Here is a 16222-nt window from a genome sequence, read left to right as displayed (position 1 = left end):
TTTAAATATTTTTTTGCTTTTACTTTATAAAAAAGTCTATGAGGACATAACATCTGGTTTCTTTACAGTAAATATTAGCTGTTTTATAGAACTAATATATTTTAAAATATTTCTTATAGGTTAAGACTTCATTCGCAATGGTGGCTTTAGTATATTCTGCTTACTAGAAGTGCTCAAAAATTATTAAAAGCACATAGAAGCTTGTTTGAAAAGAGCAGAGGAGGGGCTGGAGAGATGGCTCAGCGGTTAAGAGCACTGACTGCTCTTCCAGAGGTCCTGAGTTCAATTCCCAGCAACCACATGGTGGCTCACAACCATCTGTAATGGGATCCGATGCCCACTTCTGGTGTGTCTGATGACAGAGACAGTACACTCATATAAAAAAAAAAAATACAAATTAAAAAAAAAAAAAAAAAAAAAAAAGGAGCACAGGAGCTTACAAATCTGCAAAAATACAAGAAACAAAACAAGTACCAATAGTAATGAAATATAACATAATGCTATATGAATACTAAAATAAAAATAGTTTGAAATTAAAAAAGATGAGTACATGAATTAAGGAACAGTTCTTCCTTATATATCAGAGTATGAAAAAAACACAAAATGAGAATTAAAAAGTGATGATTTTAGAAACTGTTTTATGATCATGAAAGCAGATTCAAAAAAGATTAGATAAATGATACAAAATAATGTCAAATTTTGACAAGAAACAGCATTATTTATATACTTTAAAAGAACCCGTTGAAAGTCTATGAATTAAAAAGGACATTCTACCTCAACCAAGTGATCTAATATCACTAATAGTGAACAAGTTGAGATTATGTTTCTTTCTGTTCTTCTGTTTCTGTTAGCATATGTAATAACACTACAAGACACTTTGTTCATACTCAGTACCAATGTGCTTCTTAGGATAATACACTGAGGATAGAATATCACCTAAGATTCATTCCTACAAGAATGTGTAATCCCAATAGAAATATACTACAACCAGATAAAATTAATTGAGAATAGTTTATGAGACAACTAGCTGGTATTTTTCAGAATATTAGTGTCATGAAACACAATGGCTTCTAATTTAAAGTGACAAGAAAGTTAGACCATTTAAATACTACGCTATTCTGGATTGGGAGTCATTGATGTAAATGATGTTTATATTACTCTTACAAATATAGGCTTATTTATGAAAATATATAATGTAAAGTGCAAAAGTGAAAAAATAGACATTAAGGGTAATTAAAGAAGCATGTTTTGCTATAAAGACATCTTTATACTATGACTTAAAAATAATTAGAGTACAAAAAAATTAGAATATGAAAATTTTAAATCTTTGGTCATCCATTTATGCTAAAACTGTGACATCTAAAATATTTCTGGTATTAGAAAGACAAAGTACTACCAGAGAATCCCCTACTCTCAAACCCCAAATTCTGCTACTCCTGAAATATAAGACTAAAGAGATATTTAGTCAAATTGTCCATTATGGAAAACAGTCAAGGATATGGTAAATATAGTCCTCACAAACAGCTAGAGAACTAATCTTTAGACACATCCAAAGTACTGAGCATAACTGAGGGCTTAACATTAGCAAAACTTTGGTAGTACTTGGACATCTTGCTCAGAGAAAGGAATTTCAATGGAAATCTCTAGACTCTAGAGAAAAGCAAAAGTGGAATCTGAAAAGGGGAAACTTAAATAATCATATGAAAATTAGTTGAATACTGATTTTATTCAAGTCTATATATCTTAGAAGGTGTTTGTAAAAGCTTTAAACATGCACGAGAACACAATCTAGTAGTTGTGCCGTCAACCTTCATCCATCCGGGTAAAGACTCGGGGTATGAGTCCTAAGAGAAGTCAAGGCAACATACAACATAAATAAGCTCTTTTGAAAAAAGGTAACAGAAGGAAAAAGATATTGTGGATGAAAAATAAATGTTGACAGGTGTATAATCCCATTAAGCAGATATGTGTTACTTTTATTCTTTCCTTGAAGAAAAAAGGAAAACAGCAAAAGAATATCTTAATCACTTCTATAAGAAACAGCTTGAAAATATGAGTGAGTTATATTTAGGTCACTGAAAAGTGAGAGGAAGACAGAATAGAAAACTGAAGTATATTAATAAACAAAGTAAACAATGTGGTTAAATCTTTAGTTACTTGCTATAATAAAGTAAAGTAAACACATTAACTTTATTTTGTAGTGGAAGAAAAATCTGAGGTCAGCTTCAATAAGTGGGAGAAGAAAATAGCTTCAAAGTTCATGTTGCTGTCAATCCATAAAGAAATGTTCAAATGAGGTACGTCTCCCCAGAAGTTATCTTCTTTTCACAAATGAAAGAAAAGTACCTAGTTAGGTACACTGTGTTTATTAAGAGTCAGATCAAGAAAGTAATAAATTTTTTATTTTCACTTTTTGAAATTTTAAGAATCAAATCCAAGGCCATGTACATAGTAGGCAAGTGGTCTGCCACTAAGTTACATACCTAAACCATGCTAGAGAATTGAAATCATTAAGTATATGACTAATAAATACTGCATTTTAAAAGCTTTTGGTTGTGGTTTATTCTTTATTTTATACATTAAAACATCTAGAGATGGAGTGTTGAACTCATGGACTAACTAGTACCCCCGTACCCTTCATAGTTGTTCAAAAAACAGATGCCATACCTGTATTTTGTGACTTTTAATGTAAAATTATCAATTTGTTCTATCTCTTGAAATTTTAATCACCTTAAGAGTAATAAGGTATCATCTAAGCGTCCCTCTCAAATGGGAATGAATCAGATAATCCCTAAGCATTACCAGTAAATATAAGGTTATGTCTCATGAGTATCTGTAATAAATAAAGTAAGTCTTCTATTTCTCATATAGAATTAAAAAATTCTTGTCCTTTTCTTTCCAACTTGAATGCAAACACAAGAAGTTCTAATACCTAAGATAGGCATTTTAACAATGGTTTTACTACAAAATTAAGCCATGTTGAACGAAGGTCTGGCACCATCACCATTTACAACAATGCAAACAACAGGTATGGTCAGAAATGTATTATAGAAATTAATAGTTTTCCAGCAATGTTTACCTTAACATTAATTTTTAAAGATGTACTGTAAAAGAATTAGTTTATCTTTTCTTAAAGCATATGAATACAAGACATACCTCATAGTTATAATCACAAGGATAATAACTGTCAAAGGAGCGAACTATGTTATACAGTTATCAGCTAATTTCTGCATTAGGTTTTGGAAAATCTATGATTCCTGAATACCTTAGATTCCTAAATCTCAGAAAGAATATTAAAAATTCCATACCTGTTCTGGCATAGCTCCATGTTCAATTCCAGTCTTCAATAGTCTGTAGCAATTACCAAACAGATCCCATTTAGTGAGATCATGAGCACTAAAATAAACAAAAGTTTACATTTTTAATCTAGAATAAAAGACAATTTAAATTTGAGCTCAATTTTAGTAAGGATAACAACAAAGAAACATTTTATTTTCTTGGAGAACTGAAAAAAGACCCATAAAAGAAACATTCAAATGTGAAAGAGAAACAAAGAATGAAATGAGCTGATGCTAAAGAGCACATTACATAAAACACTGGTTGCACATTTAATGTCAGGTTTCCACTAATATGGTTAATCTAAATTCATAATGCATACAAATACAAGTTACTATATCTAAAAGTATTCCTTTAACAATTTAAAATATATAATTACATGTGTGTATTTGAAAGAGAACTCTGCTGTCATGAAATGGACAGAATTATAGTATTAGAGAATAGAAAATACGGGAAAACTCAAACTCCACTGAGTGGCCATTTATACAGCCTTCAGTTCCTGAAGGAGATTCTTGTTAGCACTCACTACGTGGTGTAGAATGTAGTACATCCCCCTGCCTTGATGCTACCATCCTTTGAAGGAAGAAATCTGAACTACACTGTGAACTCAGTTCTTTTGACTATGGCTGTCAATTTTCATCATAAATGACAAGCTATGCTTTAAAATAAGCATAGTTTGACAAGTGGTTCCAGTAAGTTTAATTATATGAAAAAAGTTAGATTTTTCTATTTTTGCCTTCCTTCCTTCTTCCTTTCCTTCCTTCCACTTATCCATAGAGACAAGATCTCACTACTCATCACTGTAGACAAGGTGGCCTCAATCTCTTGAGCTGAGCCATTCTTTCCCCTTAAAGGCAGGTGGAAACCATTGTGGTAACTACCGCACTCAACTAAAACCCTACATTTTAGAAACTCTTTTATAATGTAATTTGTTAAGAGCTACAAACAAACTTACTTTTGACAACACAATTCTGTTTCTCTTCCTTTATGGAGAAGATAACACTCATTACAGGGATATGAGGACTATAGTTTGAAAGCACATTCTATCTGAATCTTTTGTTTCCTTAAACAACTCTTCTGTTCACACCGAAAAAAAATAATGATCTACCAGCCAGAGGAATAACTTGGATGATTTCTCCAAAATGTTTTCTCAATCTTCCCAAAAATCTTAATTTTACTTATTAGCAAGACTGTTAATACCATCAATTAAAAATTAATTATAAACTCTAGATTATTAAATAAGTCCATTTATTGTGTTAAATAATATGGATTGATTAAAGTGCATATAAGTGTACTTGGTATTTAAATATTAGCTTTCAGTAAATTAATAATAAATCTCATCCAACCATTAGTTAAACATAACATTCAAAGAAAAATGGAATGAACAAAATTTGATATATTTTAATATTGAAAATACATCACTTTTGTAAAAACTCAAATACTGCCACAGCTCCCTGCTCCCAAACACCGTGGGAGAAAGAGCTCATCGCCCAGATGTGTGGGCATTCCTGAGACTGCAGGACAGGAGAGACTGCCACTCCTGCCCACCTTTGCCCACATCCATGGCCCAAGAGGAAACTGTACAGGGCCTCTGGGAACAGGAAGATAAGGGCACTCCACTGCAGGAGCCCGGCGGTCCAGACTGTGCCTGGATCTGAAGGGACCTGGTCAAACAGCTCCCTGTACCCAAATCCCGTGGGAGGGAGAGCTAGACCTTCAGAGGGGCAGACACGCCTGGGAAGCCAGAGGAGACTACTCTCTGCCCACATTTCTGACTCTAGAGGAAAACTCCGAGTGCCATCTGGGCCCCCTCTGAACAGGGACCCCGGAGAAGGTGGGGCAGGACCTTCTGGTTGCTGCCCTCACGGAGAGCTGAAACCCAGCCAAGAGGAGAGACTTCAGGTGGAAGACCAGAGGTAAGATCAACTTTTCTGCTCCAAGTGACCTGCCTGGTGGACTAAGGACACATGCCCACAGGAAGAGCTGAAAGCCAGTAGACAGGAACGACTACACGCCCGAAAGCAGAACACTCTGTTCCCATAACTGGCTGAAAGAAAACAGGAAAAAAGGTCTACAGCACTCCTGACACACAGGCCTATAGGACGGTCAAGCCACTGCTAGAACTAGCAGAACAAGGTAACACCAGAGACAACCTGATGGCAAGAGGCAAACGCAGGAACCCAAGCAACAGAAACCAAGACTACATGGCATCATCGGAGCCCAATTCTCCCACCAAAGCAAACACTGAATATCTAAACACATAAGAAAAGCAAGGTCTAGATTTAAAATCACATTTGATCATGATGCTGGAGGACTTCAAGAAAGACATAAAGAACTGTTCCCCTTAGAGAAATGCAGGAAAACACAAGTAAACAAGTAGAAGTCCTTAGAGAGGAAACACAAAAATCCCTGAAAGAATTCCAGGAAAACACAATCAAACAGGTGAAGCAATTGAAAATGGAAATAGAAACAATAAAGAAAACACAAAGGGAGACAACCCTGGATATAGAAAACCAAGGGAAGAAACAAGGAGCCGTAGATACAAGTATCACCAACATAATACAAGAGATTGAAGAGAGAACCTCAGGAGCAGAAGATTCCATAGAAATCATCAACACAACTGTCAAAGATAATGCAAAATGGAAAAAGCTACTGGTCCAAAACATTCAGGAAATCCAGGACACAATGAGAAGATCAAACCTAAGGATAATAGGTATAGAAGAGAGTGAAGACTCCCAATTCAAAGGCCAGTAAATATCTTCAACAAAATCATAGAAGAAAACTTCCCTAACCTAAAGAAAGAGATGCTCATAAACATACAAGAAGCCTACAGAACTCCAAGTAGATTGGACCAGAAAAGAAACTCCTCCTGTCACATAATAGTCAAAACACCAAAGGCACAAAATAAAGAAAGAATATTAAAAGCAGTAAGGGAAAAAGGTCAAGTAACATATAAAGGCAGACCTATCAGAATCACACCAGACTTTTCGCCAGAGACTATGAAAGCCAGAAGATCCTGGACAGATGTCATACAGACCCTAAGAGAACACAAATGCCAGCCCAGGTTACTGTATCCTGCAAAACTCTCAATTAACATAGATGGAGAAACCAAGATATTCCATGACAAAACCAAATTTACACAATATCTTTCTATAAATCCAGCGCTACAAAGGATAATAAATAATGGTAAAGGCCAACATGAGGCGGCAAGCTAGAAAAAGCAAGAAATCGTTTTGTAACAAAACAAAGAGAAGACAAGTGCGCAAACATAATCTCACCTACAAATACGAAGATAACAGAAAATCTCTCAACATCAACGATTAATTACCAAATAAAACGACACAGATTAACAAACTGAATACATAATGAGAACCCAGCATTTTGCTGCCTGCAGAAAACACACCTCAGACAAAAAGACAGACACTACCTCAGACTGAAAGGCTGGAAAACAACTTTCCAAGTAAATGGTCTAAAGAAGCAAGCTGGAGTAGCCATTCTAATATGGAATAAAATCGGTTTTCAACCAAAAGATGTCAAAAAAGATAAGGAAGGACACTTCATATTCATCAAAGGAAAAATCCACCAAGATGAACTCTCAATCATAAATATCTATGTTCCAAACACAAGGGCACCTACACACAGAAGAGAAACCTTACTAAAGCTCAAAGCACACATTGCATGCACCTCACCCAATAACAGTAGATTTCAACACCCAGTCTCATCAATGGACAGATCATGGAAACAGAAATTAAACAGAGATACAGACAGACTAAGAGAAGTCATGAATCAATTGGACTTAATAGATATTTATAGAACATTCTATCCTAAAACAAAAGGATATACCTTTTTCTCACCACTCATAGTACTTTCTCCAAAATTGACCATATAATGGGTCATAAAACAGGCCTCAACAGATACAGAAAGAAAGAAATAATCCCATGCGTTCTATCAGACCACAACAGGCTAAAGCTGGTCTTCAATAACAATAAGGGAAGAACGCCCACATATACATGGAAGTTGAACAATGCTATACTCAATGATAACCTGGTCAAGGAAGAAATACAGAAATTAAAGACTTCTTAGAATTTAATGAAAATGAAGGTACAACATACCCAAACTTATGGGACACAATGAAAGTTGTGCTAAGAGGAAAACTCATAGCTCTGAGTGCCTGCAGAAAGAAACAGGAGAGAGCACATATCAGCAGCTTGACAGCACACCTAAAAGCTCTAGAACAAAAAGAAGCAAATATACCCAGGAGGAGTAGAAGGCAGGAAATAATCAAACTCAGAGCTGAAATCAACCAAGTAGAAACAAAAAGGACCACAGAAAGAATCAACAGAACCAAAAGTGGTTCTTTGAGAAAATCAACAAGATAGATAAACCCCTAGCCAGACTAACGAGAGGACACAGAGAGTGTGTCCAAATTAACAAAATCAGAAATGAAAAGGGAGACATAACCACAGAATGAGAGGAAATTCAAAAAATCATCAGATCCCACTACAAAAGCCTACATTCAACAAAACTTGAAAATCTGCAGGAAATGGACAATTTCCTAGACAGATACCAGATACTGAAGTTAAATCAGGAACAGATAAACCAGTTAAACAACCCCATAACTCCTAAAGAAATAGAAGCAGTCATTAAAGGTCTCCCAACCAAAAAGAGCCCAGGTCCAGATGAGTTCAGTGCAGAATTCTATCAGACCTTCATAGAAGACCTCATACCAATACTATCCAAACTATTCCACAAAATTTAAACAGATGGAGCACTACTAAATTCCTTCTATGAAGCCACAATTACTCTTATACCTAAACCACACAAAGACCCAACAAAGAAAGAGAACTTCAGACCAATTTCCCTTATGAATATCGATGCAAAAATACTCAATAAAATTCTGGCAAACCGAATCCAAGAGCACATCAAAACAATCATCCACCATGAACAAGTAGGCTTCATCCCAGGTATGCAGGGATGGTTTAATATATGGAAAACCATCAACATAATCCACTGTATACACAAACTGAAAGAACAAAACCACATGATCATTTCTTTAGATGCTGAGAAAGCATTTGACACAATTCAACACCCCTTCATGATAAAAGTCCTGGAAAGAATAGGAATTCAAGGCCCATACCCAAACATAGTAAAAGCCATATACGGCAAACCAGTAGTTAACATCAAACTAAACAGAGAGAAACTTGAAGCAATCCCACTAAAATCAGGGACTAGACAGGGCTGCCCACTCTCTCCTTACTTATTCAATATAGTTCTGGGGGGAATCACTATCCCTGATCTCAAGCAGTATTACAGAGCAATAGTGATAAAAACTGCATGGTATTGGTACAGAGACAGACAGATAGACCAGTGGAATAGAATTGAAGACCCAGAAACGAACACACACACCTCTAGTCCCTTGATTTTTGACAAAGGAGCCAAAACCATCCAATGGAAAAAAGATAGCATTTTCAGCAAATGGTGCTGGTTCAAATGGAGGTCAACATGTAGAAGAATGCTTATCACCCTGTACAAAGCTTAAGTCCAAGTGGATCAAGGACCTCCACATCAAACTAGATACACTCAAACTAATAGAAGAAAAAGTGGGGAAGCATCTCGAACACATGGGCACTGGAGAAAATTTCCTGAACAAAACACCAATGGCTTATGCACTAAGATCAAGAATCGACAAATGGGATCTCATAAAACTGCAAAGCTTCTGTAAGGCAAAGGACACTGTTGTTAGGACAAAACGACAACCAACAGATTGGGAAAAGATCTTTACCAATCCTACAACTGATAGAGGGCTTATATCCAAAATATACAAAGAACTCAAGAAGTTAGACCGCAGGGAGACAAATAACCCTATTAAAAAATGGTGTTCAGAGCTAAACAAAGAATTTACAGCTGAGGAATGCCGAATGGCTGAGAACCACCTAAACAAATGTTCAACATCTTTAGTCATAAGGGAAATGCAAAAAAACAAACAAACAAACAAACAAAAAAAAACAACCCTGAGATTTCACCTCACACCAGTGAGAATGGCTAAGATCAAAAACTCAGGTGACAGCAAATACTGGCGAGGATGTGGAGAAAGAGGAACACTCCTCCATTGCTGGTGGGATTACAGACTGGTAAAACCATTCTGGAAATCAGTCTGGAGGTTCCTCAGAAAATTGGACATTGAACTATCTGAGGACCCAGCTATACCACTCTTGGGCATATACCCAAAAGATGCCCCAACATATAACAAAGGCACATGCTCCACTATGTTCATAGCAGCCTTATTTACAATAGCCAGAAGCTGGAAAGAACCCAGATGCCCTTCAACAGAGGAATGGATACAGAAAATGTGGTACATCTACACAATGGAATATTACTCAGCTATCAAAAACAATGACTTCATGAAATTCGTAGGCAAACGGATGGAACTGGAAAATATCATCCTGAGTGAGGTAACCCAATCACAGAAAAACACACATGGTATGTACTCATTGATAAGTGGCTATTGGCCCAAATGCTTGAATTACCCTAGATGCATAGAACACATGAAACTCAAGGATGACCAAAATGGGGATGCTTCACTCCTTCTTTAAATGGGGGAACAGGAATACACTTGGGAGGGGACAGGGAGACAAAGTTTGGAGCAGAGGCTGAAGGAACGCTCATTCAGAGCCTGCCCCACATGTGGCCCATACATATACAGCCACCAAACTAGATAGGATGGATGAAGCAAAGAAGTGTAGGCCGACGGGCACCAGAAGTAGACCTCTCCTGAGAGACACAGCTAGAATATGGCAAATACATAGGCTAATGCCAGCAGCAAACCACTGAACTGAGAATGGGACCCCTGTTGAAGGAATCAGAGAAAGGACTGAAAGAGCTTGAAGGGGCTTGAGACCCCATATGTACAATAATGCCAACCAACCAGAGCTTCCAGGGCCTAAGCCACTACCCAAAGACTATACATGGACTGACCCTGGGCTCCAACTGCATAGGTAGCAATGAATAGCCAAGTAAGGGCACCAGTGGAAGGGGAAGCCCTTGGTTCTGCCAAGACTGAACCCCCAGTAAATGTGATTGTGGGGAGAGGGCTGTAATGGGGGGAGGATGGGGATGGGAACATCCATATAGAAGTGGAGTTACGGGGATGTTGGCCCGGAAACCAGGAAAGGGAATAACAATCGAAGTATAAATAAGAAATACCCAAGTTCATCAGAGAAAGAACTGGAAGAGCTTGAAGGGGCTCGAGACCCCATATGTACAACAATGCCAAGCAACCAGAGCTTCCAGGGACTAAGCCACTACCTAAAGACTATACATGGACTGACTCTGGACTCTGACCTCATAGGTAGCAACGAATATCCTAGTAAGAGCACCAGTGGAAGGGGAGCCGTGGGTCCTGCTAAGACTGAACCCCCAGTGAACTAGACTGTTGGGGGGAGGGGGGGGAAGGGAACACCCATAAGGAAGGGGAAGGGGGAGGGGGATGTTTGCCCGGAAACCGGGAAAGGGAATAACACTCGAAATGTATATAAGAAATACTCAAGTTAATTAAAAAAAAAAAAAATGGTACATATTTGAAAGAAAAAAAAAAAGAAATACCCAAGTTAATAAAGATGGAGAAAAAAAGAAATACCCAATTTAATAAAGATTAAAAAAAAAAGAAGTCAAATATTATACTACTTGCTAAATTTACGTTAATATTAAATATGACATACTTGTGAAAAGAAGTTAAACGCTTTAAGGTGGAAAGAACATTGTAGATATCATCATCATCAGCTTCTTCACCCTATAAATAAAAAAGCAAAAATGACTTCATTTTCATAGCAACTCAATTTCATATTGAATCCTATTAATGGTTACCTACCTGAAATCTATTACATAAAATAGCATATTCACTACAGATAAAAACAAATACAAAGTATAACTGTCATATCTACACATAATCAACTTCTGCTGCTTAAATAATATAATAGCTGTGACATTATATATGCTTGTAAATTCCCTGAAATCATAATTCTATGTGTTTTAAACCTCTACTTAGTGTAATCCGTCTCTCAGTACTAAGGACCGAATACTGGCTGTTTCTCTGAGCACACGCCAGTTACTACCTGAGCTAGTCATATCCTAAAGAAGGTTTAAAGATTATTTACAATGTCACTGATGATCATCTATTTCTATGGCTGGAGAGAAAGTATGATGACCCAAGTGTGGATGCTTTAGTCCTACTTACAAGGGGGAACAAAATAATGCCAGAGTGATGAGGAGGGAGTGGGTGAGTAATGCGTAGAAGCAGGGGCAGGGATGGGGGGATGGCGGGGGAAGTTGCAGATGGGAAACCGCAAGGGCAGATAACATCTGAAGTGTAAATAAAGAAAATAACCAATAAAAAATAAAGTTATACTTAACACCAAAGAGAAAAATTGTCAAGTTTGAAAAAAATCACAAAATTCTTTCAAAAAATAAGTTATATAGATGTCTAAGGAATATCAAAGCATAAATTATAGGAATTTCAGATTGCCTTATAGGTAAGAAAGTAAGAGCATGAAATAGAAAACCACCCTAAAAAAATGAGAATAATTACCAGTTCGCCAAGAGTGCTGCTTCCTTGAGCAAGTTTATCTAATTTTATTTATATGTTCTGTTCACTAGCACATTATAATGAAGAAGTAATTTAAAAATGTAAATTGGATCCCAGATTAACCCCCCCCCAAAAAAAACCAAATGGTGAACTGTTCTTGAAAGAGGAAAAAGTGTAGCATAAAAAGAAAACTAAAAGGTTGATCTTTACAAGATGTTCTAGTTCAGTGGTAATTGGTAGGCTTTCAGATTTAAAAAAAAAAAAAAAAAAAAGAACTGAGTTACTTACTCAGCTATTCTGAACAATTATTAGCCAAAATTATTGCATCATCAACATTATAACATACCTCTTGCAATAGGTCTTCTACAGAATGATTGAATCGATCTACAAATTCATCAATGAGCTGGCTCCGAGCAATATCGACTCGATTTTGAATGGTGTACTCTTCACTGCATAAAATGCTGTAGGTTTTACTGCAGGCTTCTAGGACATCTGACTCTACATGTTTCTCTACAACAAACTTAATCTGTTTTAATAAAGCATCCAGGTGCTGAAGAAGGAAAAAAAGAAAAACTGTGACATTTAGATTAATAACAATAATCATCCTTTGTTGAATAACATACGATTAGATGAAAATGAAAAAATCCAGTTACTAAAACTACTTTCCCAGAAGAATCTCAGAGTGTCTTACCTTTTCCATCCGACCTGTGCTGTAGATTTCCAGATCAAAATACTGTGGAATCTGCAGCAAGTTCGCTACCTTCTCTGCGTCTGCGGAATACTAGAGGACGCAGCAAAGGAGACAGAGTGATTACACTAACAGGGCACGGAAGCAAAATCAGGCATTATTATCATGAAACTGAGAATGTCACATACCTTTGATAGTAACATAGGAAGTGTAATGATAAAATGTTCAGTTAATTTATTTCTATCATCAATTTGAGTTTTCCTTTCTTTGGCTGTTAGCACCTAGAAACAAATTGAAATGATAAAAGAGTTTATTTAACAATTTAAAAATTAAAAATGTTAATGTAAAAAGCTGAAACATTGACAGATAATATAACAAGAAATTTAAGAGAATATAAAAGACTTTGTTTAAGATGAATTTGACTTCTGAATTACAATAATTACTTAGTTCAACTATTTAAAAATAGAATTAAAAATTGTTAGGATATATTTAGGTCAGCAATAATGAACATAGAGTGCTATTTATGTGAATGTGCATTTCTTATCTCTATCCAGTACACATGCCTAGAAGAAGTAACAGCCTATTATTAACTTCAATAAAATTTACTGTTGAGATTCTGATCCTATCAGTCAGTAGGAAGGAACCGTAGCTCCCTAGAGAAATAAATGTTCGGTTATTGTGGAAGAACAGAATGGAACGTAGAGTTCAAAATAAATTTCATGGTCCCCATTCCCTGGTATTAGAGAATAAGACTAGGGCATTAAAAGTAAAGCAGTGTCATCTTATTGATAATTATTTGTCTTGGGAAAGGTCAGCAGCCATGTCATGAGAACGCTCGCACATCCCTAGCAGCATGGGGCTGTAACAGAGAAGCTCGGATGCCTTCCCAAGTGTCAGGGAATACTTGGCATCCACATTGGAAGTCATATGGACAGGATTATGTCATGACAGTCAACCCAGAGAGGTGAGAAGCCAAACAGAAAATAAGCCATTAATGAATTTCAGAACAGTGTGTGAAATAATGGAGGCTTATAGGGGTAAGTCTATAAGTTTTATAATTACTTGTTCTATCTGGGCAGTTTATTCTGAATGAAGGGAAGTGCTTAAAAAAAAAAAAAGAGGCAACATCTGTGAAAGGGCTAGAAATTACTGCTAAAAGCAAATTGTCTGTCAAATTTGAAGCTGACTACTAATCAGCAATGCTAGCCACATCAATACTAATTTTTTTCTCTATATAACTTTAAAACAAATAATATATTTAACTTCATACTTGATAATTAAGATTATGCCTTTTAACAGATGACTTAAAATAATAAATTACTAATTCTAACAATATTAAGCAATAATACTTTAGCATCATTTTAAATGCAGTTCATACTTGTCTCAAAGATCGTTATTTTATAACTTGTTAAAATAAGAATTACAAAGACAAATTACATTCATTTGACATGGTCAAATGTCGTTCTTTTTAATACCAAATAATCTACTTCTACATTATAAATTTGGTTCATTGAACTCTTGTAGTCTCAGTTAACATGTTTCTCTATATGTATGCTTTCTTGTTTAAATAATGTTTTTCTTTATGTATATGTATACATATGTGGTATGTGTGCAAGCAGTCAGTACCACTGATAAAATTACACAAATTGCTAACAAAGATTGAGAGGAAGGGGAGGAATGGCTGTGTTTTATACACCTGGGGATAGGATGCTACAGAAAAACTCTTGTTGCTTTTACCTGTAACTTTATTTTTAAATTTAAAGTAGGGTCTCCTGATATGGTCCTGGCTGGTCTCAAAGCCCCATTTTTGTATCCAGAGTGAGGGACAGAATTACAAGCATGCTTCTCCATGCCCAGCAACTTCATCAGGTAGGTACTTTTGACACAATTTTTAGTTTTACACTAACTATTGCAAAAGAATTTTCTTATGTCTTTCATATCAAGAGAAGAGTTTTTTAATTAGTGTATGTGAAACTTATTGCTTGCTACATGTATTATCAGTCACTTATTACATGTAAGGAAACTATATATACACAGATATCTATTTATCTAAAAATTATACAGCTGCTAAGCAGAAAAGCCTTTAATATACCTTTAGCCCTAGCAGAGGGATTAAAGGGAGACAGAGGCAGGCAGACCTCTATGAGGCCATCCAAGTCTACAGAGAGTTCTAGGAGAGTCAGAGCTACATGACAGAGTATGCTCTATTTCATATACATTTTCTGTGTAAGTGTTTTGCCTGCAAGTATGTCAGTACTCTATGTGCCGCATGGTACCATGAAAGCCAGAAGGCATCTGATACCTGGAGACTAGAGTTTCAGACAGCCTTTAACAGTCATGTGGGTATTAGGAATTCAACTTGGGTTCTCAGGAAGAGCTCCCAGTACTTTAAACTTCTGAGTGATTTTTCTAGCACCCTTTTCCCCAACTGCCCCATGCACAATGTGATTTAAACTATACTATAAAATTCTACAGTAGAATCAGACATAGATCCTGGAATAAGAAAAATCTATTTTTCTAGAACTTGAGTCAAGCAGATGAAGCACCATGGCATACATGTGCTATTGGTTAAAAATCCTATTTCTAGGGATACAAACATCAGCAAAATATCAAATAGTCTAGAGTTAATGACATAAATAAGTTTGCTGTAGGATTTTTACTAATTGAAAACTTACTCTCTTGCCGGTTCCCCTTCCCACTGGAGGATGTGCCTCAGCTGCTTGACGAATTGTACAGACCATTAGCTCTATAAGAGCGCTCTCCTGACGGTCAGACATGGCTGAAATGAACAAAACGTATGAGTGGTTTCAAAATCATATCCTAAGAATAAGATGGTTTATTAAAAACTGCACACACGTACTACTCACTATGGAGAATTAGGGTAGCCTCTAATTTTGATACTTTCCCCTTTTTATTTAGTAAGGGGTTGCTATCATTAGCCAAATAAGAAATACATATAAAGCAAGCTCTCTCATCTCTTCTAACATCTAGTTTCTTTTAATTCTCACTTTTGAGTAAGGTAATACTAAAATTAATTTCAAATTCTATATTACAATTTCTTTGTGTTTTGTTAAAATGTTATATCATATATTTAAAAAGCTTAACAACATATTTTAATACAGTTTTGGTCAATATTCACATAAAGATAATTTTATTTTATTTATTTATTTCTTTTTGAGACAAGGTTTCTCTGAGTAGCCCTGGCTGCCTTAGAACTCGCTATGAAGTGTAGGCTGGCCTCAAACTCAGAGATCTGTCTGCCTCTGCCTACCAAGAGCTGGGATTAAAGTTGTGTACTACTATCTCTCAGCTCACATATAGATATTTTAATTTATTAAATAATTTATATAGTACAACTTAACGTGCTAAAAATCTAATCAAATATTTGCAAGTGTTTGATTCCATGAAAATGTTGCAGAAGTCTATCTTGTATTATATGATTACTGTAACATACTCCAGGCCTAGGAAATTATAACACCTTTGGGTTTGTTTTATAAACTGGCATTTCAACAATATTTTGCTTCTTCTTATCTAATAATCAGTGAAATGGAATATTTTTTCTGTCCCTTCGTTTCCCTACTGTCTTACCCCCTTAAAAAAGAGTATTTTATTTATAT

At 35.9% G+C, this 16222-nt stretch overlaps 1 protein-coding gene across 3 annotated transcripts in view; it reads right to left on the bottom strand.

Annotated features, from left to right (window-relative positions):
- Stag1 (stromal antigen 1) overlaps positions 1-16222 on the bottom strand; it is a 371976-nt gene that overhangs the window by 79577 nt on the left and 276177 nt on the right. For all 3 annotated transcript variants that reach the window (XM_032910192.1, XM_032910191.1, XM_032910190.1), the window contains 6 exons: positions 15281-15384; positions 12794-12886; positions 12609-12698; positions 12264-12467; positions 11055-11125; positions 3309-3396 (listed from right to left, as the gene is read on the bottom strand). In XM_032910192.1, coding sequence (XP_032766083.1) covers positions 3309-3396; positions 11055-11125; positions 12264-12467; positions 12609-12698; positions 12794-12886; positions 15281-15384 — 650 coding nt within the window. The remainder of the gene's footprint in view (positions 1-3308; positions 3397-11054; positions 11126-12263; positions 12468-12608; positions 12699-12793; positions 12887-15280; positions 15385-16222) is intronic.

The sequence above is a fragment of the Rattus rattus genome, chromosome 8 (genome assembly GCF_011064425.1).
Source record: "Rattus rattus isolate New Zealand chromosome 8, Rrattus_CSIRO_v1, whole genome shotgun sequence".
Taxonomy (NCBI): Eukaryota; Metazoa; Chordata; class Mammalia; order Rodentia; family Muridae; genus Rattus; species Rattus rattus.
Note: the sequence above shows the minus strand (reverse complement) of the source record. Positions and strands in the feature narration are given on the sequence as shown.